The following is a 27,344-nucleotide window of genomic DNA, read 5'->3' as shown; positions in this document are numbered from 1 at the left end:
TTGTAGGAAAAAAAACTTGTAAATGTCACAGAGTTATGAGTCTGCGAGAAAAACAAATTATGTTTGTGGATGATGATAGAGTGACGCGCTATTGAGCTGTTGTTCTCTGACGGCCAATGTTGGACACCACTTAGCAAAGAGCCCCTCTGTATGCCCCAGACACAAACATTGGAAGACCCCCCGCTCTCTCTTTCTTTCGAAAAAACACACACAAACAAACAAACACACACACAAGAGATTCTTAATTGCAGTCAGTCGATCGATGTGCTTGTTTTAGTTGTTCATATGACTTGTGGACCTCTGGCTTTAAACCCACACGCACAGACACAAACACATACACATGCGCACACACACACAAACACAAATGCGCACACACATACACACGAACAAACACACACACACACATACACACACATACACACGCACAAAGATGCACACACACACACACAAACACGATTAAATTAATTAATTGCAGTCGGTGAATCGATTCGCTTGTTAAACTATTATTAACGATGCATGAACCAAATATTTGTATTGAGCTGCAACGTTAAGTAGCAAATGATTGTTATTTGCTCCTGACAAATTACCTAAACGATTCATCGGTTATCAAAATTGGATTCCGTGAATTTTTCATCGTTCGTCTTATCGATTAATCAACAAATTGTTGCAGCCCTATCCATACCCATACATCACCTCAAGTCTCCCTGTTTTTCCCTGAATGCTACAAAATCAGAATTCCTCCTCTTACTTCTCCTGCTGCTGTTACAACTGCCTCTGCCTTTCAGCTAATGGCAGAAGGGGAGATGACGCAGGGGAAAAGGGGAATGAGGTGGAGGGGGGAGGGGGGGTGGGACTGTGGGCGTTTGGATGGGGGACAAATCTGGCAACCGGCTGCCCTTGTCTTCAAAGGCCAAGAAAAGCTCTTCGCGCGGCTGCGTTCCAAAACTCACAACCTGCCAGCCGCTAAAGTGTGGCAAGAACAGGTGCGCTGGAATAAGCTTTTAAACGCCACGGCTTGACCCCACCCGCCGCTGGGGGGGAGTGGTGCCTGGTTACAGACTGGGGGTCAAACTCAGCGGGGGGCGGGGGGGTGCTGGTTGGATGGAGGGTGAAGCTCAAAGCACCCCGGCAGCAGAAGCAGCCTGGTGCTGGTTCTGGGGCTCCATGCGTTCTGTTCTGTGGCTCTGCATTGGGGTTCTGCGTTGGTTCTGTCTTTCAGCAAACCCGGTGAACTGAAGGCAGTTTCTAGACGTTACATCACATCCTATGCTGTGTATAGTATCAAAATATGTCAGCCCAATTATATAAACAAAAAAACCCACAACAACAACAACAACAACAACAGCATCTCCGGCCCACCGCCCACAGCCGCACCATCACCACGGGCGCCAGCATAACAGCCATGTTTCCATGGTAACGGCGAGGTAAACAGGTGTACTCTCAGCCTCTGGGATGGAATCGACATGGCCACGGTAGAGACAGCTTTCTCAGTATCGGCAAGAGCCTTTCGCACGCAAACACACACACAGACACACTCCTCCACAGACTCCCCCACAGCACACACACACACACTTGCACATGAGCACAAAACACACAAACACACACAAACACACTCATGCTCCCACACAGCACACAAACACACATACACTCCCACACAGAGAGCCACACACACACACACACACACACACACACACACAACCACAACCCACACACAGATATACTCTCACACACACACAAACACAAACACACACGCATACCCTCGCCCTCTTGCACACACTCCTGTCTCCCTCTGCCTGCCCTCCCCCCATCTGCCTTCCTCTCAATGCCTGTCCGTGTCTATCTGCATCTCTTTCCTCGCTTTTTCGGTCTTTTCCTTGCGTTTTTATTTCTTGTTTTCTTCCGCGTCTCAGAAGGCACCAATGCCCCCCCCCCCACTTGACGGCGACGCCGTTGTCTCCCTGAGCGTCCCCTCCCCTCGGCGGGGGGGAAGCAGCTCATCCCAGGAACCCAGCGGGTAAGAGTAGACGCAACGCCCCTGTTCAGCGGGGGGGGGGGGGGGGGGGGGGGGGGGTTCTGGGAAAACCATGCGAAAAAGAGATAGAAAAACACCATAAAGAGAGAGAGAGAACGGGGGTGAATAGCTGACATGCTGAAAAGGATAGACATCCAGAATTCGTAACTGATTCATGGAATACCTTTCACCTCAGCATTCACCTCAGCATGGAGTTTAGAAGTACTTTGGGTTTTGGTGTTGTGACATGTATGTGACATAACCCGTACAGTGCACCAACCCGAGATAAAAAGTTCTTGTTTCCTCTCATTTTTTGAGTCTCTAAAGGTGCTGTTGGTGAGATATAAGAGATATTATTTGAACGTAATTTGTTACCAAATGCTACAGCCACCTGTCAGCTATTACTCAGATAAATGCACTGTGAGGATATGTTTCCTGCCTCTGTATGAGCGGATTTCGATTTTAGATCCGCCCCCGGCTCAATTCTGCCCAATCAGGGCCTCTCATCCCTGAATGGAATAGAGAATCCATCTTGCCTGTCAATTACAGATGCATGAAGCGCAACCCTTCTCCACATAGGGGGGGAGTATGAACTGAGGGGAGGCTTTCTTTGCTTGCATAGTTTCAAAACATTTCCTGTTGTCTCTACAACTCTCCAAACTCTTGAGCACCACCTTTACGTCCTCTGTTTAAGTTTGCTTTCAACCACTAAAAAGAATTGACTCAAGCTTGCATCAGGCTGAAGTTGTAAAGACCAACACAATATCGTCTACGTACAGTGATATGCAAGTGGTGTCTTTTTTTCTCAATGAGGTTGTTCTCCCAGGGCCCTGTTAGCAGTCAATCGTTACGGGCGTACCCATGTCGACTGAATTTGTATGCATCCAAACATAAAGAGTCTTTTGGCATGCGATCGGAAGCAGCTTGCGGTTATTAATTTTGTCACACATCCCACCTTGCTGGATCCCGTACAAAAATGATTTTGTTAATTATATTTCTAAGTAAATCTAATTAAATCTATGAATATTTAAGTAACAGGGCACGGATTGCTGATACATGATCATGAAAGATGTCTGTACGCTGATCCACCATGTGGAATCTCATGTTTCTTTTTCTGAACAAATATATCAGGATGGAAAATCACAGCAGCTGTCTTCAACCGAAAACAATGGAGCATATAGGAAAAACTTGGCTCTTAAACGGCTTTAAGTGATTTATCGAAGGAGGGGGAAAATAAACAACAGATAAACGGCAACAACAAAAATAGCATCAGAAGGAATCTGTCACTGCAAGCCTCCCTGTGAAATCTTAAGCTGGGCCTCATCATAATGACAAATATGACCGCCTCAGCATCAGTCATGCCCTTGGGTGAGCTGGTAGTTATCTCTCTGTCCTTTTGATGCTCTCTATCTCTCTCTCTCTCTCTCTCTCTCTCTCTCTCTCTCTCTCTCTCACAGTCAATCGCTTTCTCTCTTTCGCTCTCTCACTCTCTCCCTCCCTCTCACAGTCAGTCTCTCTCTCTCTCTCTCCCCCTCTCTCTCTCTCACTCCCCCTCTCACTCTCGCTCTCTCTCTCTCTCTCTCTCTCTCGCTCTCTCTCTCTCTCTCTCTCTCAGACTCTCTCCCTCTCCTTCTCTTTGTCTGTGGCCCAGAAAGTGATGAGCCCTGTCAAGGGAGGACATGACACCTACTGACCACACACCAGAGACCAGGGCAGCCTTGGGGATGGGTGGTAGTCTCTGGAATATAAATATGCTCCCATATATTCAGTATGCAAAATGAAACATTTTTAATTATGTTTTTCCAGCATCATGAGGTATTATATCACCAGCGTGATTCTTCGATTATAAGCCCGACACAGCTGTTTTCCTCTTTTGATGTTCCCAACATGAAAATAAAGAAAAGTATATCTCTTTTCTCTTTCCAGATGTATGCTTTTCAGTCATCTGGCAGATGCTTCCAAAGCGACTTATGGGGAGTCTTCTAGAGAATAGCAACACATTTGGGTTCAAACCAAGAACCTTTTCATTGGAGGACAAAGTCAAAAAAGTATTGAAATACTATAGTACACAGTACACTCTAGCATACCTACACTATAGTACTTTGTATGGTTCTAGCAAAAAAACACCACAGTACTACATTTAGATCTAGCAATACCTGGCAGTGATTCCTTCATAGTTATTGCAGGCGTCCATTGGCTAAAATTCTATCGCTACGTTATTATTTTTCATAAACTTCAAAATGGTTGAAGGAAGGCCTGCTTATAGACTGGTTGTTTTGAGGCTTGAATGAGACATCCGGGTCCATGCGACTCTGGAAGGTCTATGATTGAGCTTTTCAGCCCACCTCTATCCTGCAGTAGTATAATTTTCTCATCAAATCCCTGCCGCAAGGCTAAATATGATGACACCTTATAATTCTATTACAACAAGGTTTCCAGACAAGGCGTGTGCTTTTCCTCAACATTAACATATTCAAAACAACAACAACCCTGTTGGTAACACTTTATACAGTAATTAAGAATTCATTAACATTAGTAAATGCAGTTAGCTTGTTGTTCGTTAGTTAGTTGGTTAACTCTTACCCCATTAAATATTGTGACCACCATTACCTTAGCTAAAATGAACATGATTAGTAAACATGAACACCATTAGTAAAGTCTTAATAGATAGATGAGTTACCAGTTATACTGCATTAACTAGTGTTAATTAATGGCAAATGAATGTAGCCTTATTAAAAGGTGTTATCAATATGTTTGATACTTTTATATCCATGCATTATTGAAGGTAAGAACCTTTTAACATGCATATAATGGAGGTGTACTTTATTTACATTTACTTTACTGTTTCCAGCTAAATGCTAATATGTGTAATTGGACAGAAAGGAGGATACTGGGAAGTTATTACAAACATACAGTTCATACATCTTCAATATTTCATGAGCACAGCCCTTATTTTCGAAGGGCACTGGTCGGGCACTTTAATAGCGCAATGTTGTACATTTTTGCGTTTGTGTACAGCACAGAGAAGGACAAATATGAATTAGTCACTATGGATAGATAACATTCAAATACAAGAATTAACCAAATAATAGTAACAGACCTGCAGGTAGAATTAGGATGAATGTGCAAATTAAGTCGGCTAAGTAATTTTCTCTTTGTTGAAGGCAAAAAAAGGGACGACTTTACAGTTCGTAATAAGAGGCACATACACCTTCAAAACCGATCAACTATTTTAACTACCTGGAATTACTGACTAAAAACCAGTCCATGAAGAGCTCATTAACGACAGGGGCCAAAATAACAATCACTGTGAATCGCCTTGGGCTAATAGCCAAACAGCTAAACGATTTAACAGTAAACACAGCTTGTTCCCTTGAAAGCGTTTTTCCTAATGGAATTCAACTGCAGGTATTTGACTCGTAGTCAGCCAGTATTCACCCGGTGTGTTTGTATTGATGAGACTCATGACCGCTTTCTACATTTTAACAATGTCCCCTGAGAGACACAGTTTAGTGGATTGTTTTTTTTCCCACTAGCCAGATGCACTACACAGGAAGCCCTGTTCCATTGTGAGCAGAATTTAAATTAGAAAGAGAGACAGGAAAATAAAAAGAAACAAAACAATTTAAACCAACTGTGTTAGAACATTAAGAAAACCACGACAGAGAACTGGAGTCATGAAAGAACGTGGTATGAGTGACTACGGTATAAACGTCGCCAAGAGGTACGCGCTAATAGATGAGCATTCCCTCACCCACGCACAGGAACACTATTGACTCTGCAAGGCCGTGACTTCCTGACAGATGTCCGAACAATACAGCTTCCATACGTCTCACAGATTTGTGTCTGTCTTTCTATTTCTGTTGGTTCCTTGTGGATATTATCCTGATGCTGGCTTTTGTACATCCCCTTTGAAATGGCTTCAACGGAAATGTATATTATCTCATAAGGCTTCTTCTCTCTCAGTCTCGCGCTCTCGTTCTCTAATTATCTCCTTTTCTTTTATTTCTCTCTCGTCCTAGCTCTCCTTCTCCTTCCTCCCTCGCTCTTTCTCCGCTCAGCTAAGTGCATTGTTTGGTATAGGGGCTGACATTGGAGAATGTGTGCTATTATCTGTGAATCCTTGCGGATCCGGGCACGTGTGTAATTCCATACAGTTATCCAATAAGCACAAAACAACCAAGCGAGACATTTTCCTTCATCTGTTCAGTTTTCTTTTCCCAGCATGCTTTGCTTGGCACATGTGGCAGCAGAATCAAAAGAGAGACCACCTCAGAGGAAAGGACTTCCACTGAGAGTAAGATTCCATTACTGCGGTTATGCCAAGTTGCTCCTTCTCCACCCTGTTCTGACAGTATCGACGCACAGCTTGTGTTTCGCGTTTCAACCCCGGTCGCTACCTTTCTGCATCTGCTCTGAAATGCATCCGACAGCCATCACACTCCATGAGGGTGTTAAGACATACGGCCCACGCAAACACACACACACACACACACACAGACGTAGACACACACAAATACACACACACCTAGAAACTGACAGACACGCACACACACACACTGGGCAAGCGGTTATACTTTAGTTGTACAGCTAAAGTTATACTGTGTTGCCCTGAAACTCTCCATTACTCTGTTCTACTACCTCTCTCTTTCACTCACTCCCACTCTCTGCCCCACTCTCTGCCCCTCTCTCTCTCTCCTTCTATCTCTGACTCTCTCTCCTTCTATCTCTGTCTCTCTCTCCTTCAATCTCTGTCTCTCTCTCCTTATGTCTTGGTCTCTCTCTCCTTATATCTGTCTCTCTCTCCTTATATCTCGGTCTCTCTCTCTCTCTCTCTCTCTCTCTCTCCCAAACCATACCTGCTCCTTCATGGCACGCGTCTGAATTCAGTCACTGTCAGTCGCTTTGGGGCAAAAGCGACATCAATAAATAGTAAATGTTGCTCGGCCAGGTGTCACGGGAGCAAATCCTGACCCATCTTGAGATATTTATCACAACACCCCGGCCTAACACTCAATCTCTACCAACCCATGGCATTGGCCTGCACCCTCTCTCTCTCTCTCTCTCTCTCTCTCTCTCTCTCTTTCTCTGTCTCCCTCTCTCTCCTTCTCTGCTGTACGTCTCCTGCTCCCTGCTCTATCGGGGTGTCCTCCTCATGTCTGACATCTATCACCCGGACCTGATGAACATTCTCACTCCGCCCACAGAGCTCTGCTGGGGTAAAAGGGTAGAGAAATAAGTGTTTCTCTTCTCCTCACCTCCAGCCAGATCCAAAGGGGGCCCCACACCCCATTATCTGCATGGGTGTGTGTATTTATATATACTTTATATATAAATAGATAAAGTAAATCTTGTTAGCTTAGCGGTCACACAGCATGGCTCTGGCACATGATGAGACTTCAGTCCTTCATGTGTAAGTAGCGGCTCCACAGGGGAGAGATAGAGAGGGAGTCGAGAGACAGAGATATGGAGAGAGAGAGAGTAAGGTAAGGAGAGAGGGATAGAGAAAGACAGATAGAGATATGTAGGGAAAGAGATAGAGTGAAAAATATGGAGAGACAGAGAGATATGGAGAGAGAGAGAGTAAGGTAAGGAGAGAGGGATAGAGAAAGACAGATAGAGATATGTAGGGAAAGAGATAGAGTGAAAAATATGGAGAGACAGAGAGATATGGAGAGAGAGAGAGTAAGGTAAGGAGAGAGGGATAGAGAAAGACAGATAGAGATATGTAGGGAAAGAGATAGAGTGAAAAATATGGAGAGACAGAGAGATATGGCGAGAGAGAGATATTGAAAGAAATAGCGTGAGTTAGGGAGTGAGAGAGAGAGATAGGGCAAGAGAGAGAGAGAGAGAGAGAGAGAGAAAGAACATATCAGGTGCCTATAAGAGAGGAAGGTTTCTGCTCTCTGACTACACACTCACACACACACACACAACATCCCCATCTTCTCCAGTACAGCGAAACGGTGCTGCAAAACATTGCCATGCACACCACCTACCCCACGTGCACCCTCACATACACACCAACACATGCACTCTCACATAAACACCATCACGTGCACTCTCCCATAAACACCAACACATGCACTCTCCCATACACACCATCACATGCACTCTCCCATAAACACCAACACATGCACTCTCACATAAACACTTACACATGCACTCTCACATTAACACCAACACATGCACTCTCCCATACACACAAACACATGAATGCCACTTCCACACCTATACACCATATTTATATAGGCCATTTGTTGGAGGGTTTATCTAAAAATACATGGGTAGCATGGGCAAGGGATAACAGCGGGAATTGAACCCAGGGAAAATGCCTTTCTCTACCAGTGGAGATGGAAATGACCACAGAGGACATGCACGAACACACGTGCTCTTTTCTTTCCAGTGCCAATGCAGCCTGTGAAATACGTTGCAGTGGTTTGTTACACTACTGACACAATCACAGAATAACGGCAAAGTAGAACAAGCAGGGGGATGAAAGATGCATGGGGTCTTCTGTTCGCCTGGCAGCGCTGCTATGATGGGGCGAAACGCTTTAGACAGACAGGGAGGATTAAGAGAAGGCAATGACAGTCTGCCTTAGACTTCACTACCAGTCTGGCTATCTGCTTGTGTGTGTGTGTGTGTGTGTGTGTGTGTGTGTGTGTGTGTGTGTGTGTGTGTGTGTGTGTGCGTGTGTGTGTGTGTGTGTGTGTGTGTGTTTCTCTGGCTGTCTGTGCATCTGTCAGCTTGTAGGTCAGTCTGTCAGTAAGTCTGACTACTTTTCTGTCTGCCTGCCTTCTAGTAATCCTTTCAGTCGGTCTCTCCCTTCATGTGTCTGTCTGTCTGTCTGTCTGTCTGTCTGTCTGTCTGTCTGTCTGTCTGTCTGTCTGTCTGTCTGTCTGTATTGCTGCAACCAGCACTACATTACACATATTACATAACAATTTGTGTGTGTTTGTGTGTGTGTGTGTGTGTGTGTGTGTTGTTGGCAGTAACAGTAACAGCAGGCCTGCCTGTTGATATGTGGGCGCAGATGACGAAGGGACAATGAGACTCAGCCATGGCGCCCTACACTGAAAGAACACTGGCGCACTGAGAGAGAGAGAGAGAGAGAGAGAGAGAGAGAGAGATAGAGAGAGAGGGATAGATAGAGAGAGAGAGAGAGAGAGGGAGAGAGAGATAGAGAGAGGGATAGATAGAGAGAGAGAGAGAGAGAGAGAGAGAGAGAGAGAGGGAGAGAGAGATGGAGAGAGAGAGGGATAGATAGAGAGACATCAAGAGAGATTGAGAGAGAGGAAGAGTGAGACAGGGAGAGGGATAGAGAAAGGGATGCAGATGCAGGGATCGAGAAAGAGAGAGAGAGATGGATAGAGAGAGAGAGAGAGAGAGGGAGAGAGAGAGGGATAGATAGAGAGACATCAAGAGAGGTTGAGAGAGAGGAAGGGTGAGACAGGGAGAGGGATAGAGAAAGGGATGCAGATGCAGGGATCGAGAAAGAGAGGAAGGGATAGGAGAGAGAGATAGAGAGACAGAGAAGGGAGACAGAGACAGAGGCGAGAGAGTGAGAGAGAGAGAGGGATGAGTGACCAAAAAGAAAGACCCTTTATACTTCTGAATACTTCTGAAAAAGGATGAAAAAGAGGGGTTTATCTGGGAGTGAAAAGAAAAGGGAATGGAAGATGAGTCAGCTCCTTACAATTTTCAGCAGAGAAGCAAACAAATAGTGAAATTATACTGTACAGCCAAGAGCTAGGAATCCAGGCCAATAGGGGATAAAACCACACCCACATATGTGTGATTCCATCGCCCTTCATTCGCTCTGTATCTCTGTCTCCCCTTTTTTCCCTTACTATCGCTCTGTCGCTCTTTTGCTCTCTATGTCTCTTTCTCTTTCTGTCTATCTCTCTCTCTCTCTGCTTCTCTGTAAAACTATAGTTTTGCTTTCTGTCTCGTTCTGTTACATCTCTGGCCTTCCCTCTCTCCTCTCTGCTGTTCTCATCTTTCCCTTGTGCACAGCGAGCCTTTACACAAACAGAGTACCCATACATACTGTCCACCCACGCATTTATAAAAAGAAAGCAACGACACCGCTTAAAGCCACATCTGGGATCATCAAACCCTTTGTCATCATCATCATCATCATCATCATCATCATCATCATCATCATCATCACCCTCCTCATCCACACAGCGCGGCCATCTCTTTGCCCTTCAGTGATAAGCAGAACAAAGTAGTGTTGGTAGTACGCATTGTGTGTACACAGAATAGACAGCCTACAGACTGTCTTGTGGAGTAGCAGATGGGTGGACCTGCTTATGTAAAGAGCCATTGTTACGTGGCCCGGTCGTGTTGGATGTGGGCGTGTCTTGTGCTGTGTGGGTGCTCAGCATTGCATATTAAATGTCATGTTTGGGACCCAGACTGATTGAGGGCAGCTCTGTTGTGGCTTTCAATTATTGTTGTTCGCTAGCCCGGATAATATCACAGTTGGAGTGCATTTTTGTACTTCAAAGTCAAGGTAGAAATAAGATGAATGAACCGGACAAGAGCTGAAGGGCTTTTTCCCGGGTTTCTCCCGGCTAGTTTTTGTCTTCAGATCAATCATGTTTGGTGGGTTGCCCTGGTCTTCCATGCAACCATCCCCTCAGCTAAATGCGTGTGACCATTTTAAAGTCGATATCGTAAAGCAACGTTTTTGCAAAACACAAGCTTTGTGTTGGACAGCCTTCAAAGCCAAGAGTTAATCTGACCGTCTACGCTTGTTTGGCTGTCAAAAAGGCGTGAATGTAGCGCCTACAAAAAATGTTAAGAATCAGTTCGCCGTTTAGTTTAATAAGTCACGACCCGATTCCTTTTTGATCAGATTTAAAAGCCGCTGATGGCGCGTTGAGTGTTTCATGTACCACAACACCAGGCGGTAATATTTAATGCCTTTTTAATAATGCTTCCAAATCAGCGATGGATATCGTTTTCAAAGCAGTCTTTCATATTTCATTACCTTGGCCAAGGCTGTTCAAATCCTGAGTGACTCCCACTGAGGGCAGAGGTCAGGTAGGCAGGGAATTCCCCCATCGCCAACATTACCAGTCATCCATCAATACTCGTAGCAGGGGGGAAAAAGGTCAGAGCTGCTGTGGCTTTCTACAATAACACGAGAAAAGTATATAAAGAAATCGCCATGATTCGGCAAGCGATGGTGTCTTAACAGTGTCAAAATAAAAGCGTTTGCTTTACTCTGAGACAGAAAAAAAAATACAGACAGAAACAGAGGAAATAAATGAGGAGTAGGTTGTGCGATTTATTAGTCATGCGATATACCACCTGTTTCCCTTGTGTTTACATGGCATACGATGTTACGGCGTGTTTAATACTAGACTGAGGCATCCTTATTATGACTGGTGACTCACCTCTTGCATAAGGCCTGATCATTCAAAATAAGAGGGCACCACAATTGGTAAGATCCCTTCTCCACACAGTATGTATATAAAAGGTTATTTTGTTCAATAGGAAAAGAAGATGCAACATTTAGAATAAACTCGAGGATATAGTTGACATAATGTCAAAATCTGGTTGTCTGTAAGGGGACGGAATGGCAAACCATTGACCTTTTTGCAGTTTTGTTTTCGACTCAAATCCAAAGCCTGTTCAATTTTATCTTCACTTGTATTCTCTTCCAACTTGGTTCTGCAGCATCTTAATAATTCTCCTTTTCTCTCTCCTTTGTGTCTTATTCTCCTGTGCTTTCTCGCAGAATCCTTGGCCTGACTGCCTCTTGCTTTCGCTCCCTCGCCATCTCTCTCTCCCTCTATCACTGTCACTGTCAGTCTGTCTCGACCATTTATCTCTTAGCAATGACGTGTGTGTGTGTGTGTGTGTGTGTGTGTGTGTGTGTGTGTGTGTTGTGTTCCTTAGAAAGAAGGAGAAAACTAAATAGAAAGGGAAACTCCAAACCCAGAGAGAGGGATGGAGAAAGACAGCTTTAGAGAGGGAGAGAGAGAGAGAAACAGAGACAGAGAGAGAGAGAGAGAGAGAGAGAGAGAGAGAGAGAGAGAGAGAGAGAGAGAGAGAGAGAGAGAGAGAGAGAGAGGCAGGGAGAGTGAGGGGAGCGAGGGCAGTTATTTGATTAATTAGTCACAGTGTGAGCCATCGCTCCATGACAGGTGAATCTCATAGGTCAAGGGCCCTTTGTTCATGCACGCACGCACACAGACATTAATACACACACACACAAAACACCACATAACCACACGCACCTCACACCTTGACGGACTCACTGCTAGGATAAATTCACGCAAAAGCCCCGTTGTCTAATCAGTGTTGTGAGTAACGAAAACACCTGCAACAACATGTGAAGTGGTGGAGGGGGGCCGACCTATTGTCATGGCTGGGGGCCTTTCCCTGGGCTCGTCAACCTGTGGAGCTCCTGGAACGAGATGACAAACCGTCCCATGCTCACTGATGACATGCAGCCAAATTAATTTCATAGTCACTTCGGTGAAGAAGTTGAAGCAATTAGGCAGTGACTGGTAATTCTAATCAGAGTAGGGATTGCGTTGAGCATGGTGGGTGAATGCGATTTGTTTAAACTAAACTAATAGGAAAGGGTGTCTGGGAGTTGTGTTGGTCTGATGTCAAGGAAAGAGGAGAGGGGAGCCTGAAGGAATGAGGACAGAGAGTATCAATTGGTCAAAGTTAACTTAGCTCTATACGGGGAAGCAAATAGTGATGTGTTCTCACTCTCTTTCTCTTCCTATGTTGATCTATCTCTCACACACACACACACACACACACATATACAGATACAAACTAACTTCTCCATAGTTTTCCTTCCCTTCTAACTTCCAGCCATCACCGTCCTTCTTTGAAATCACTTATGCTGTGTCTCTTTCCCCCCCTTCCATCCCCCCTTATTTTTCTGTATAATCGCTCAAACATCAACCTGTCAAACGATGAAGCGGTGATTAAAGTCCTGCAACAGCACACGTTAAAGACAGCTTTTCTTGATGGAAGGGCGAATAATATGATGAGCTAAAGGGGTTGAATTCCCCTCGCCTCGGCGTATTCACTGTTCCTGCGTCCTCACATGATCTGTGCTCCACCTCTCAGCTGCACTCTGCGGAGCAAGGCAGGGCTGTCACCACCCGACGCTCCTGTCACTCATACACAGGACACACCCCCTCCCCCACTCTACTCTATCTGAAGACATAGCCAAGCTTCCTCGGGCAGCTTAGTTAAGGTAACATGACAGATGAGCTGCAGTGTGGACGAGATTGATGGCTATATGGATGGATGGATGGATAAGCAGGTAAGCAGTTAGAAAGGTAGGCAGGTAGGTAGCTAGGTGGATAGATGGATAGATGGACGGATAGATGGATTGATGGATAGATGGATAGATGGATGGATTGATGGATAGATGGATAGATGGATGGATAGATGGATAGATGGATACATGGATGGATAGATGGATGGATAGATGGAAGGATAGATAGATCAATAGATAGATCAAAGGATGCAGACGGATAAAGAATGGATTGATTGGTCCATTGAGTAGCTGATTGATTTGAGCCACGGTGAAGAAACATATCGTTCTTTTTATTGTACCAACAAAATGCAGTTTCAGCAAATATTGTCTGGCTCTCAGTCCATGGCAGTTGGTTAGGTGGTTGAGTGGTTGGTTGGTAGAAGCTTCCATTACACGCTGAGCAGTCAGAGGAGAGCATGAACGGGCGTGGATGAGACCACATTATAACCTCGACCTGTTGCTCATAATGACACAGTGTGGAGTGTCTCAAGGCCTTGAATACAGAAACGAGGAATAGGGAACCGAGCACTTCACTAGACCACCAGGGTTCACCAGAGGCACACAGGGAGACCACTGTACTCTGGAAGAGAAAGGTTTAAAGGCCACGATCTTTGCAAAGACTCCGAAAGAGTTCGGAGACAGTGAGGGCCCAAAAGCAATTATTTCACAAATAATTGCTTATAAATCATCTATTACCAGGGCACTTAACCACAAATTGATCCAGCGGAGCATTACGGTGGGCAGCAGAGAGAGGAACGGTGGTGGAATTGATCAGCTATAAATTGTTGTAAGATTGTTGTAAACTGTTGCTGGCAAAAGAGAAAGTATGTGCCATAAAACTTCCAAAGCTAAAAATGCAGGTACAGATAAACGATTTAGGTCAACGAGGCCGATATTAGGGGAGCTAAACATTCAAGAAATGGCTTTTTTATTATATTCTACAGATTATATTTCAGTAAAAAAAACTAATATGAAACAGCCCCACATTTCTCTCTCTTTCTCGTTCGCTCTGTCTTGTAGTTAACTCACCAAACTTCCTCTCTCTCTCTCTCGCTCAGAGGGCGGCCAGCTCCTCAACAACAACATGGGTCCGTCGGGGGCTGAGCTGGGCCAGCAGCACGCCTACCCGGCCCTCAGCCAGCTGGCCGACGTCTACGAGCATCACCACCACCAACAGCAGCAGCAGCAGCACCACCAGCACCAGCTACAGCAGCCCTGCAAAGAGATCAACAAATACGCCTCTCTGAAGGCCGTGGGTGAGTGTCTGGCTGGCAGAGGTGAGGGGTGAGCAGGAGTGGACGGGTGAAGGATGGTTTGTGTCTAGGGGGGGAATGGCTGGGCGGCTTGGTTGTTTTGGAGGCTTGGAGGAAATTTGAAAGGGATGGATAGGGCCATGGGCAGGATCATGGCGCTGGTGGTTGGAAGGTGCTGGAACACTGCACAGACAACCAGCGACATGGTGCCTGTGGGCCATAGTCGTTGGCGAGGGCTTGGGTGTTGGGTTATGTTTTATTTAGTTTTCAGACATGTCGTATCAGTTCTTTAGTGGCCAACATTCTTTAGTTGTTTTGCTGACTGTAATGTTTAGTTCTTTCCTTGTTTATAGTCAAGTTAAGTACAGCAGAATTTACAAAAATGGCTTGCCAGCGGTATTCTGCTAGGATACACTTGCAATATATACATGAGAAGGTAGGCTTCTCTTACTGCAACTGGAAGTAGCCTTGAGTAATGTTTGGCGTTGGATGTTCATAGGGTGATATGGGGGGAGTAACTATCTCATAACTAGAGCTTTATCATCAATTCTTTGATCCTTCCGGCTCAACTCTTAGAATGTCTTTGAGCAAGAAGATCAACCGAGCAACCACCAAACCCTTAACTGCCTACTTGCATGGTTGATTCCACCATCAGCAGGCGTGTGTGATGACAAATTTAATGCATAAAATGTAAATCGCTCTGAGGTGGCAACGGTAGCCCCTATAAAAAGCCAAACACTCAAACGGATCCCTGTTCACCCTATCGCTGTTAAATCAAAGCCGAGGGGTGGAGGGGAGTGCGTATCTGCCAGTTGTCATTGATTGCATAATCAAAAAAGCCAACATGCTGCACATCCCGCCAGAACAGCTTGTCCCGTCAACGTCAAGCTGTGTTTCTTAGCCCCAAACCTCGCCATCACCACAACCCGGCCCAGCCACTTGTAATAAACCGCTTCGCAAGTGCCTTCCAGTCGACGGGCCGTATGTGGACGGCGTAGGTGTGTGTGCGTGCGTGCATGTGTGCGTGCGTGCGTGCGTGCGTGTGTGTGCGTGTGTGCATGCATGCCCGTGTGTGTGCGTTCAAGCCCCTGCAACCCCCTCTCGGACTCTAGCAGAGATAAGGACACAGCAGAGGGCTCCCCACGTGTGCACGGCTCTCAGGTGGGCCCTTCAGGTGGGCCCTTCAGGTGGCATACAGCCTTTGGTATTCAGCGCGGCTCCCGGCCAAAGATGGCTGCGCAAACAAAAGCCGGCGGTATGAACGGCTGCCGCTCGCTCGTTTGTTTGCAGACGAGCGCTTTGTCACCAAAAGCACTCAGAGATATCGTCCGTCCTTCTGTGTTCTGTATTCCAGGAAGGAACCGAACCTATCTTATTCAAGTCGATCAGTGTATTTCGCTCTTTTTATTTTTTTCGGATTGTAAATGCAGGGTTTTTTTCGTTCCCTTGCGCTGTGCACAGAAGGCCCCTGAGTCGCTGTGAGACATTTAAAGAGATTGCTGCTTATTAGTTTACGCCGGGTAAAGCGTTTAAACACGCATCTTGCGTAATTACACAGTCGGTTCTTCTGTAACTTTCATCAATATCGTTTGAAGGGAAATTTCAAACGTTGTGGCGTTGAAAGTCTGATTCATTTTGGTAAATAAGAGGCCTTCTGTGTGCTGCACACTGAAGTGGCTTCGACCGAGCGCCCGGATTTCATTCAGTCCTTCGCCAATCCGTGCAGTTTCTACATCCTACACCTCCTCTCCCTTTGTCCTCCGATCCATTCTTCTCCTCCTCTTCATCCTTTGGAGATAGCCACTCTCACCCACTCTCTCCCACTTCACTTTATTCCAGCTTTTCATTTCTAACCATCCTTCTTCTGTGTCCCTTTCATTTCCTTTCAACCTTTTGCTGCTCGCCATTTCCCACTACAATTCTCTTTTGTCATTACCGTCCTGTGTACTCCCCTATCTCCTCGCCAGGCCTCTCCCCCCATTCGCCCTTCCTCCCTTCTGCGTCTGCTGGCGTTTCTCCCTGGCACCCTCCTGTATCATCCGTCTACCCACTTCTGTTTGACCTCCTCGCTACCCAAGAAGGAATGCTTTTCCAGGACGTTTAACCGCCATTCTGTCCTGCCACCTGGAGTGGTCCACATATCTGATTTAATTTCTGTAATGGAAAGGGGACCTCTTTCCTCCATTCACCTCGCCTCCCCTCTCCTTCTCCCTCAACCCGCCCCTTTGCCCTATCTTCCGCCCCCCAACCCCACCCCCCTACACCACCCCTCGCATCAACAGGAGACTTGAGTGACAGAAACCCATTCCACAGGTGGAATTCAGAAAGTCACCTGTGACATGATTGGATGGCCCGCCGTAAAGAGATACAGAGCGAGGGATTCAGAAATGGAAGGCGGCATACCGGCATAACTGTTAAGAGAATAAAAGGGAAAGCAGCTGCGCAAATTGTGTGCGTGTCAGTGTGTTTGTGTGTGTGCGCGTGTGTGTGTGTGTGTGTGTGTGTGTGTGTGTGTGTGTGTGTGTGTGTGTGTGTGTGTGTGTGTGTGTGTGTGTGTGTGTGCGTCTGTCTGTGTCTGTGTGGCTCATGGAGGAATGCGTATTTTATAGGTATGGTAGAAAACTATAAAATGAGTGCAAAAAGAAAAAGGTCAAACAAATCAATTTTTTCAAAAGTCATCTTAGCCGGTACTCTTCCAATCTTGAAAAACATCAATGGATCCTCCTCCCCCTCAGCCCCCCCCCCCCTCCCCTACACCCCCGCTCATCCTCACCCTCCGCACCTTCCTCGTCGCCCTTCTCCCGCCTGCTCCTTGTCTTCGTCCTCATCTTCCTCCTCCCCCCCCTCGCTAAGGTCTTCCTCCTGCTTCGTGTATCCATGGAGAAATGGCCGCCCTCTCAAAGCTACTCCTAACCCGTCCCTGCGGGGTTCCCCTTCCTCTTAATTGTCTCCTGTCACTTGTATCCCCCTGCCCCCACTCCTGCTGCTGATAGGCCACACTGCTATCAATCAATACTCCACTCTCTCTCTCTGTATATACATAGAGGCTCACTCTATCGTATTTCAACCAGAGAAGACAAGCGTAGGCTTTGCCTTCTTCTCCGCTCTGCCAACAAATTAGCAATTAGGGGTCCGTCTCTGCCGCTCTCGTGTCTGCTGCGAGACGGGGCCCCTAACGACCCGCCTGTAGACCCCTAAAGAGGCAGCCCCGCCCCCGACATGCTTGTTAATAATGTAGCTTGGGGGCGCAGCCGGGAGCCAATCAGCAAGTCATTGGAATCAGAAAACCCTCCAGATTTATTGCCACTGGAAAAGGGGGTTCGTTTCGAGGGTTTTATCTTTTTTCGGTATTCGGCGAGCCGTATCTCATTTCCCGCACGGGGCGGGAAAGCAACACAGGAGTCCCCTGTGGGCGGTGGGGTTTCTGGGTTTCCTCTCACGTACTCCCCCCCCTCCCCCTGCCCCATGCTGTATGGGCCAGGCGTCGGTGGGCCCTAGATTGATTCACCTGTCGCCTGAGTGAGTCTGGTCCCCGAGGGGCAGACCCCCCGAAACCCCCCGCCCCCCACCCCCTCCCTCACTCCTCTAGCTCACCTGCCCGACTCCTTGGTGTCCAGCCCTACACATACCCCCCCCCTCCTCAAGACCAGCTAGATTTATAGTCATGTCGGCAAAGCAAACTCTGCGAGGATGGCCTCCGTGTCCTTCAAGCATGGGTAAATGAGAGAGACCGAGACGGGGGGACAGAGAGAGAGGGAGAGAGAGAGAGAGAGAGAGAGAGAGGTGGAGGAAGAGAGAGCAAGAGAGAGAGGGAGATGGAGGGAGAGAGTGAGTCCGAGGCAGGGGGAGAGAGAGAGAGAGAGATGGGTTGTACTCTCGTACTTCATTTCATTTGCACAGAGAGACTGGACCTACTCAATTGAGTTGCGTTAACTCACTTGAAGGCGGGTGTCTGTTGAAGTTTAAAACTATTGGATCTGCCCAGTGCCACTCTGGATCTGCTATAACCAATCGCTAACACTTGGCCGGGAATCACGTTGTGCGCAGGATGTAAACAAACCAAACACTGTGCGTCAAGATGTCCGTCAACGAGAGCTGAATTTAATGTCATTGTTCTCAGCAACTCCCTCTGTTCGCTGATTGGACGCACAAAATTTGGACGGAGAAAACCCACTAACATACCGCCGACCCAGTTGAGTACTGAAGGGAAAGGAAAATTGAGCAGAAGTACTTAGGCGGGCGGAGCCAGGCTAGTGGGCGATAGGACAAGGACTTCAATGTTAAGGTATAGCACGATGTCAGAAACCCCACCAACACCACCAACACAAACACTTAAAAAAAAGTGTAAAATTTGCCCAATTGCGGTGACAGGGAAATTATGGACATGATGGAAAATGTTTAGCAAGACCACCCTAATAGTCAAGGAAAAACACATAAAAACTCATGTGACACACATTGGCACACGCACACGGCCGCCAGGGTTTTAAAAATGAATGAACAAACGGATGACTGAAAGTACACACGATGATGATGGTGTGAAACAAGGGCTCACAAAGCAGAGGGACCAGGGCCTAAAGCGCAGCGGTGACACTGAGGCACTGGAAGGATTTGGAGGATTACCAGAGCAGTCACCTGAACACGGGAATCAAGAGGGAAGATGATCTCATCTTCTAATCAAAACCCCATGTTAGAAGTAATTATTTTATCTTATAATACCACCCTCCCCTCCTCCCACCCAGCCCTACCCAAAGAAAGGTGCATATCTAAGGAAAAATATGAATGATAATTCACTTTGATAACAATAATTAGTTACAATTATTACATTTGAGAGGAAGGTAAGATGTTTCAGTTATTGTGTGCTCAAGGAAACATCCCTTTCAATATTTTCCTCCAGACTCAAATAAAAAACTTTTATTTTATTTTTTATAACTTATTTTATTTTAATCCGTACCCCATTTCACCCCAGAGAAACCAAGCATTTCCAAGCCGTTTTTTCTTGTATTTGTGTTGCGTGTCATCTTGCTCCACATTTCATAACTGGCCTTTATCTCTAATAGGACCAGTTGCATGGCTTGTCAGACCGGCCGAGGCTGGGTGGGGGGTGGGGCGTGGATAGCCTGGTAAGAAGATATGGATTCTTTATCATCAACTCTCAGCTGTGGGTATCTGACAGGCCTGGTTCTGCAGTAGCAGCTAGCTGTGTGACCTTCTCCCGCCGTGAGGGAAGAAGAAAAACTCAGAGACTCACCCTTTCGGAAAAGTTTACTCTTTGTTATGGTCGACTTATTGAGTTGTGTGTGTGTGTGTGTGTGTCAGTGTGAATGGAGGAGCGGGGGGGTTCTAATCAATATCAAACCATGGTTGAAAAGAATGTTCCTGAGACTCGATGCACCGGAATATATTATGCAGAGAAAACCTTGCAAGTGGAATCATTTAAACAATGACAACTAAGTAAAGCTGCTTCACCACGTCTTCTACTTAAATTGATCATTCTCTTTCTCTCCCTCTCTCCCCCTCTCTCTGACTCTCTCTCTCTCTCTCTCTCTCTCTCTCCCTCTCTCTCTCTCTCTCTCTTTCTCCCTCTCTCCCCCTCTCTCTGACTCTCTCTCTCTCTCTCTCTCTCTCTTTCTCCCTCTCTCTCTCTCTCTCTTTCTCCCTCTCTCCCCCTCTCTCTGACTCTCTCTCTCTCTCTCTCTCTCTCTCTCTCTCTCTCTCTCTCTCTCTCTCTCTCTCTCTCTCTCTCTCCCTCTCTCTCTCTCTCTCCTCCAGCGGCCAAGTACAACGGCGAGCTCTACCAGAAGCAACGCCTGATGGTCGAGCTGCCCTCCAAGGGGGGTCTTCCCCTGCAACCCATGGGCACCCTGAGAGCCGCCATGGGCACCCTGAGACCCTCCATGGGCATGGGCACGCTGTCCTCCATGAGCCCACCAATGACCTCCAACCCCATGACCTCCAACCCCATGACCTCCAACCACATGAACAGCACCATGACCCCCATGGCCATGACCCAGATGACAATGACCCCCATGGCCCAGATGACACAGATGAACCAGATGACGTCCATGGCCCCCATGACCTCCATGAGCTCCATGAACCAGATGCCCCCCATGACCCATATGACCTCCATGGCCCCCATGACCTCCCTGAACTCCATGACCCAGATGCCCCCCATGACCCAGATGACGTCCCTGGGCCCGCTGACCCCCGAGCCCGTGGCCACCTACATCACGGAGATGCCCACCATCTCCTCCGTCTCCGTCATGCCCTCAGACAGACACGGAGGCGGGGCTGGAGGAGGCGGAGGTGGAGGTGGGGTCGGACACAAGGGGAACATGGAAGCTCAGAGGCAGAAGCAGAAAGCGGGCCACTCCGGGCACTCCGTTCACCCTGGACACAGCACCCTCAACACCCACACCCACCCCCACGGCCCCACCCAGCTCCACGGCCACGGGGGCAGCAAGCCGCCCGGGCACGGGGGGGGGAACCCCATGGCTCACATGATGACCGGCACCCTCCCGGGCAGCTCCTCCATGGGCATGTCCTCCCGGACGTCCGGCACCAACCTGGGCACGGGCTCGGGAACCATGGGCCACCCGCAGGCCTACAGCTCCCACACCATGGGGGGGGGGGCCAGCCGGCAGGGCACGGGACTAGGGGCGCTGAAAGGGTGGGATGGCACGGAGACGGTGGGCCGCAGGAAGAGCTACGGCCACAAGCGGCCCCAGTGTACTGTGCTGGAGCAGAACCAGCTGCACGGCAGCCGCGCCCACAGCCACAGCCAGCACTACCTCCCCACGCAGGCTTACTACGTCACCAACAGCAAGACGGAGGTGACCGTGTGAGACCCAGACCAGGGAGGGCGGAGGAGGAGGGCGGAGGAGGAGGAGCAGGAAGACGGGAGGGCACCAGGTGACCGTGTGGCCGTGAGCGCGAGCGACGGCCGCGGTCGTCGACCGGGAGCATGGGGGGCGTCTCCGGAGACGGTGGGAGCCGAAGGTGGGAGAAGGACGCTGTTGCGCTTTTATCGTGAAAGAGCGCTTGGCGGCGACGGCGAGTGGGAGGGGGAGGGGGGGGTGGGGGTGGGGGTGGGGGTGGGGGGGGGGTTTGGCGAGCACGGATCACAGACGACTGCGGTGGCGGTGAACGCCGATCGACCAGAAGCACAACAAAAGCATCGTTGTGTTCTGCAAGAGTGTGCGTCGCGTGTGTGTGTGTGTGTGTGTGTGTGTGTGTGTGTGTGTCTGTGTGTGTGTGTGGATGTCTGCCTCATCGGAGGTATTCGAAACCATGACAACAGAGAGGTACAGCAGGGAGGCTTCAGTTTGCCCGCGGCGTGCACTGAGGTCTGAAACCTCGCATCACGGACACCATCCACGGGGTCGGCTGCGGGAAATACACACACTCCACGCTACAGTGATCACACACACTTGTTACAAACTGAAGGGGGGGGGGGGGAGGGACCCCCGACCCTGACGATCAATATAAATATATATATATAAATATATATACGATCATGTGAAAGACACTCAAGCCTTGTACGAAAACAGCGCTGCGTCGTGTGAACTTTCTATAGAAGACATAAGCCTAGCTTAATGACAATGGGCTCATCTCCTCGGACAGGGAAATGTGGCTCGGAAGGAAATATTCAGCCACGATCTCTCTCTCTCTCTCTCTCTCTCTCTCTCTCTCGCTCTCTCTCTCTTTGTGAAATGGAAGCAGCCAATGGCTACGAAGACTCCAGGTGTTTCGAACAGGGACTATTAAGCAGTGTCTTGGAACCCGTCGTCTCTTTCCCTCTCCCTCTCCCCTTTCCTCTCCCCATCCCCCTCTCACTCCCTCTCTCTCTCTCTCCCTCTCTCCCTGCAGCTGAAGGTTGCCATATTTTTTTACAGCTGGATGGCAGAGATCGGAAGCTGGGTTGGACAGGCTTTGTTCCGATCCGGCCGCCTCCCATTGGTGGAAGCGGCTGAATGGAGGTTGTGGTGGGGTGGATATAAGACACATAACACACACACATACATACTCACCCGTCACACATACATATGCATACACTCCCACATACTGTATGTACATACTTAAGATACACACACAAACACACACACATGCACAGACAAAAAGGCATGTGCACATACACAAAACTCATGCACCTGTATACTAACAGTCGAACAATTCACACTTTTAGCATTTTTTGCGCTCGCATTCACACACAGTTACAGAGGAGCTTAACAGTGCACACACATGCACACACAGGCGTGCACACACGTAAACACAGGTTTGGAAGTAGAGCAATATATGCCTACACCTACATGCACAGTCATGAATACACCCACTCTTGACACTTCTCTATCTCGTCCTCGCTATCTAACGCACACACACACACACACACACAACACACAACACACAAGCACACCCATGGCTTCCAGAGGAGCAATTAAGCATCTGCCTCCTCAACTATTTTTATTAGACCAAACAGAACTTGAGCTCTTCCCTTCCTACATCTGAGCTCGGCAAACTGTGTGCACAGAACGCCGCCACTTTAATTCACTCACCAGTCAGGCCAAACCAAACAGAGGCATCGCTGTCTCATGATAGGAGACAACGCTGGGAAACAACAGCACTATAAATACATCCAGCTATTAGCATAGAGTGTTAGTGCCTTTACCACCAGTACCTAGGAACGATTAGATCACCCACTACACCTTTTCACTCCCTCTGTATACCTGTGAATTGTATTATAATAACTGTTACACTGCTAATACATTACTTTTACATTACTATTACTAGTAATTACTATTTTATTACCAATACAACGTGTGCCAGCTATCTAGGTAGAAACACAACTAATCATACTGAGAAGGGAATCATTTTTAAAGCATAAACGGCATGATTCTTCTCTAGATAAATGTACTTGAGGGACTGAGATTCGCTGTGTAATGTTGTAATGTGCTCCAGGCTTGGGCCGCTGTGGCCCCTAGAGCTATGGCGGCTGAGGGCCCCTGGAATAGTTCAAGGAGTCATTCGAACAGAACACACCGACACACTCAGTCAGCCACAGATTCACCCCTGTGCACACAGAGATATACCGTAACCACCACACACATAGAAACACATCCGGAAATATGCACACACACAGTCTCACACACACACACACACACACACACAGATACACGCCTACACAGAAGAATTCACACACACACCAGAAAAACAGCAATGCACACTATACACAAAGATACGGACACACACACATGCGCAGAACCCACAGAAATATTGACATCAGACATGCACAGAGACACACACACACACACACACACAAAGATAAAGGCTTTAACAGATACAGATGCAAGAGCTTGCAGACACACACAAACACACGCACACAAACATTGATCCTGCCCGAGTGCGATGCCTACTATCTGCTTTCTGAGCTGGTGCACACTGTGGAGGGGGAAACAGGAAGACAGAGAGCGAGAGAGAGAGAGAAGAAGTCTTTCCCTTGGACATTGCTGATAAAGCCTGATGTACATGAAAAACTGATACCAGACCATGGCCCTTTGTAGCGAAAAAAAACTCTCATCCTTGATCCTTTCTTACTGAGTCATTTTTGCTGTGCACCTGGACGAATGAAGGGGGGGGGGGGTGAGGAGAGAGAAGGAAAAAAATGGAAGAGAGAGAGAGCGCGGTGGGACTGAGAAAATAAGGTGTTATGAAATGTTATGGCAGCGATGAGGAGGTGAATTATAGTTCGCAGCCAGAGTCAGTCCCCGGAGTGCATTGTTCTCACCAGAAACATGTATTCCACTGATTATGTGTGTGCCAAAATGTAACAAATGTTGATAATTTTGTACCACGCCGTGTCCAATTGACTGCCAATGCCGTTTTCCCTTCAACTTTTGGTATGTGTGTGTGACGTGTGTGTGTATGCGTGCGGGCGTTCGTGCACGTGTGTGTCTTTGTGGCCGTGCGTGTTTGTGTGGGCTTTTCTGTGTGTTACTGATGGTGAGCAAGAGAAAGGGAGACGAGAAACAGAGATCTGTAGAGAAAAGAGAGCACAGCAAAACAATGTTTTCCCATTGCCTCTGAATCAAAAGGTATTTTCAAAATACTTTTCAAACAGCAACCAGAACACAGCGAACCAAAAACCTCACCCCGACACCTCTTTGTCCTGCTGAATCACTCGTAGTCCGCGGCAACGTCAGCGTTCACCTTCACTTACAGTTATTATTCTCCCCCACCCCACACAACCCCTGTGTCTTTTTGCCTCTGCTGCAACTCAGCTGGCGCCTCCTCCGTGTGTGTGAGAACAAATAAAAACACAGGTCAAAGGTCATTCACAATGTGCATTATTGCAAACAATCGACTTAAACCCAGCAATGCGGAAGTCTGGGAGAAATATGAGCTCGCTCTCTCTCTGTTTTAGTCGAATGTGACATCCTTAACGCATCACTGAGGTGAGGCAGCCTGCAGGTGACGCTTAGCAAACAGTCATCCCGGCGTTGAAACAGTCTGTGAGAAAAGCCCCACCATGCCTGTCGGTTAGAACCGACACACACCGTGATTGGCTCGGCTGGTAGGCGACACAGTTCGGCCGAGCCAGGACACGGCTGAGCGGTTTCAGACCGCCGACGGACATTTGGCGAGAGAAACACTAACCCGCCAGAAATATTTGGCAACGAGATAAGAGAGACTGGCCAGCCGAACCACCCGGGCACTTCCAGTACAACCCTCCTTATTAAGGCTGAGTGTTCCTCGTCGCCTCCCGCTTAACGAAGGTCACCGGAGAGAGAAGCGTGTCGAGGGAACCGTCAACGGCTATGAAGTGCTTCCTGCGATGTAACGAGGCTGCAGCTATAGGGCAGCCATATCATAGTGAAGCTCAGTAGATGGCAGATAGCAGTGACACTGCCACTAATAATAGCTCCATTTCAAATTGAAATCCCCCCTATCACAGACACCCCCCTACAGTACATCTTCCTCCAGTTGCTCTGAAGCCATTTCCTGAGGACTCGCCCCGTACCAAACACAAGAATCAGCGTGTCCAGTTCAACAACGTCAGGTAGCAGGTTAAACCGTGCTGCCTAGAGTAGTGATCCCGATGGCTTAGCCAGGGCGGCCCCCTTGATTGCTCGGTTGGTTCACTGCCTAGTCCCAATCAACCGCCCCCCCCCCCCCCTCCCCTTCCCCTATCATTCCACCTGGTTGAATGGAAGCCAAATGAGGGAAGTACAGAAGGTGCATTGGGCGTAATTACCAAAATCATGGCTATTGGTCCTTTGAGTGGAGCGGCCTGCTACAGTCCACTTGGGATTGCATTGATCGTGAGGGTGGGATGGGGTGGGGGGGGAGCAAACTTGTGCTTCCGGAACTTCCTGTAGCACAAGTTGCCAGGATCCATTGGAAGAGGAGGTCTCGTCATCGGGCGGTGGATTAAATGCTAAAACGATTCTGTGTATGGGTGCCCAGAGGGATCAATTATGGTGAAAGGGAAAAAGCACCGGAGAACAGCCATCAATAAATGAACACACCTGTTCTCGTCATCTCCGGATCCATCCGGGGATGAATAGGGCTCAGATTTGCCAGCTGGGGGTCAGAAGGTGGAGTGTTGGTGAATTAGGGGGAGCAGGTTGCAATCTGGCAGCGACCTGGTACTGCTCGATTTTATCAGGCGCTCGACAGCGAGGCGAGGGGAAACATAATATACATAGAGATACAAACTCACGTGACAAACCTCACAAAGAAAGGCAAATGAAAGCAGCCCAGGACATGAGATAAGCTGGCTTCAATGCGGGCGAACGTTACAGGAACTATCCAGACAATCCAGTCCACCTCTTCACATAAACCCTGAGAAAATACCTTATTTTTCTCTGGCAACACACGATTAATTAGATTAGGAGTTCGCATTGAGGTTAGTTTTTATTCATTCTCTATAAATACCATCTCTGGGCTAGGGGAGAAGCCGCCGTCTGTGTTGTCAAACCGCACGCCGTGGTGAATCCAGGTGGAATATTCCAGAGGAAAGGAGGGTAGACACGATACCGAGATCAGTCACCAGGGCATTATATTTGGCTATGCCTGACGCTCCTCTATAGCAGCGGTGGGGGGAAATGCATCAGGAGAGAGTCAGTTGAAAAGTCTGGAAGAATGAGGGCGTGAATGGCGGCCTATTGTTGATTGAAGCCAATTGTCGGGGGGAAAATGGAAAAATAAGGAAATGGATAGTCTATGATGGAAAAGTATTCTTTGTAAAAAATAAAAAGAAGAAAAAGCTGTTAAGAATAATTTGATGTCTATCCGAGGATGTCTATGGATTTTGTATGATTATGATTGTCATTATCATTATAATAACCCAATCTCAGACACGTGTACACTTTCAAACCGTCTCTTGCATCGATCTCCAATGTTGTAGTAATGGCTGGTAACAGTTAAGACCTTCCCTCCAAAAAAATCAATGGCTAAACACAAACTGGTCGATGGGGCAGCTGGATGGATCCTGGCCGCAGATAATATGCATTGAAACATGGCCATGTCGATTTCATTCCTTTGTGTGTGAAGGTGCACACTGGCCTCTTTATGGCATCACAGCAGTTTGACCCGATATTCTAGACCTGTGATTATCAGCTAATGGGTCGCGACCCATAAGTGGTTTGCAGAGCTAATGCCAAACCTTTATCTTTCTAAATAGCTCATGAATTAACTGATGTTTCGATTCATGTTTCAATGGATTCCTATTTCATTGAGTTCACCCACAACTGTTACAGAATGTGGTCCGCTCCATGTTTTA

The 27,344-nt window shown here is 47.6% G+C and overlaps 1 protein-coding gene across 1 annotated transcript in view; it reads left to right on the top strand.

The window, feature by feature from the left end:
• shisa9a (shisa family member 9a) overlaps positions 1–21,411 on the top strand; it is a gene marked incomplete at both ends in the record, with an annotated part of 39,852 nt that extends 18,441 nt beyond the window's left edge. Inside the window, 2 exons of the mRNA XM_079756833.1 lie at positions 14,375–14,572; positions 20,339–21,411. Of these exons, the coding sequence (XP_079612959.1) occupies positions 14,375–14,572; positions 20,339–21,411 (1,271 nt within the window). The remainder of the gene's footprint in view (positions 1–14,374; positions 14,573–20,338) is intronic.
• Positions 21,412–27,344: the final 5,933 nt, after the last annotated feature.

The sequence above is a fragment of the Pollachius pollachius genome (genome assembly GCF_949987615.1).
Source record: "Pollachius pollachius genome assembly, chromosome: 19".
NCBI lineage: Eukaryota > Metazoa > Chordata > Actinopteri > Gadiformes > Gadidae > Pollachius > Pollachius pollachius.
The sequence above is the reverse complement of the archived record's forward strand: the minus strand, read 5'-3'. Positions and strand labels throughout refer to the sequence as shown.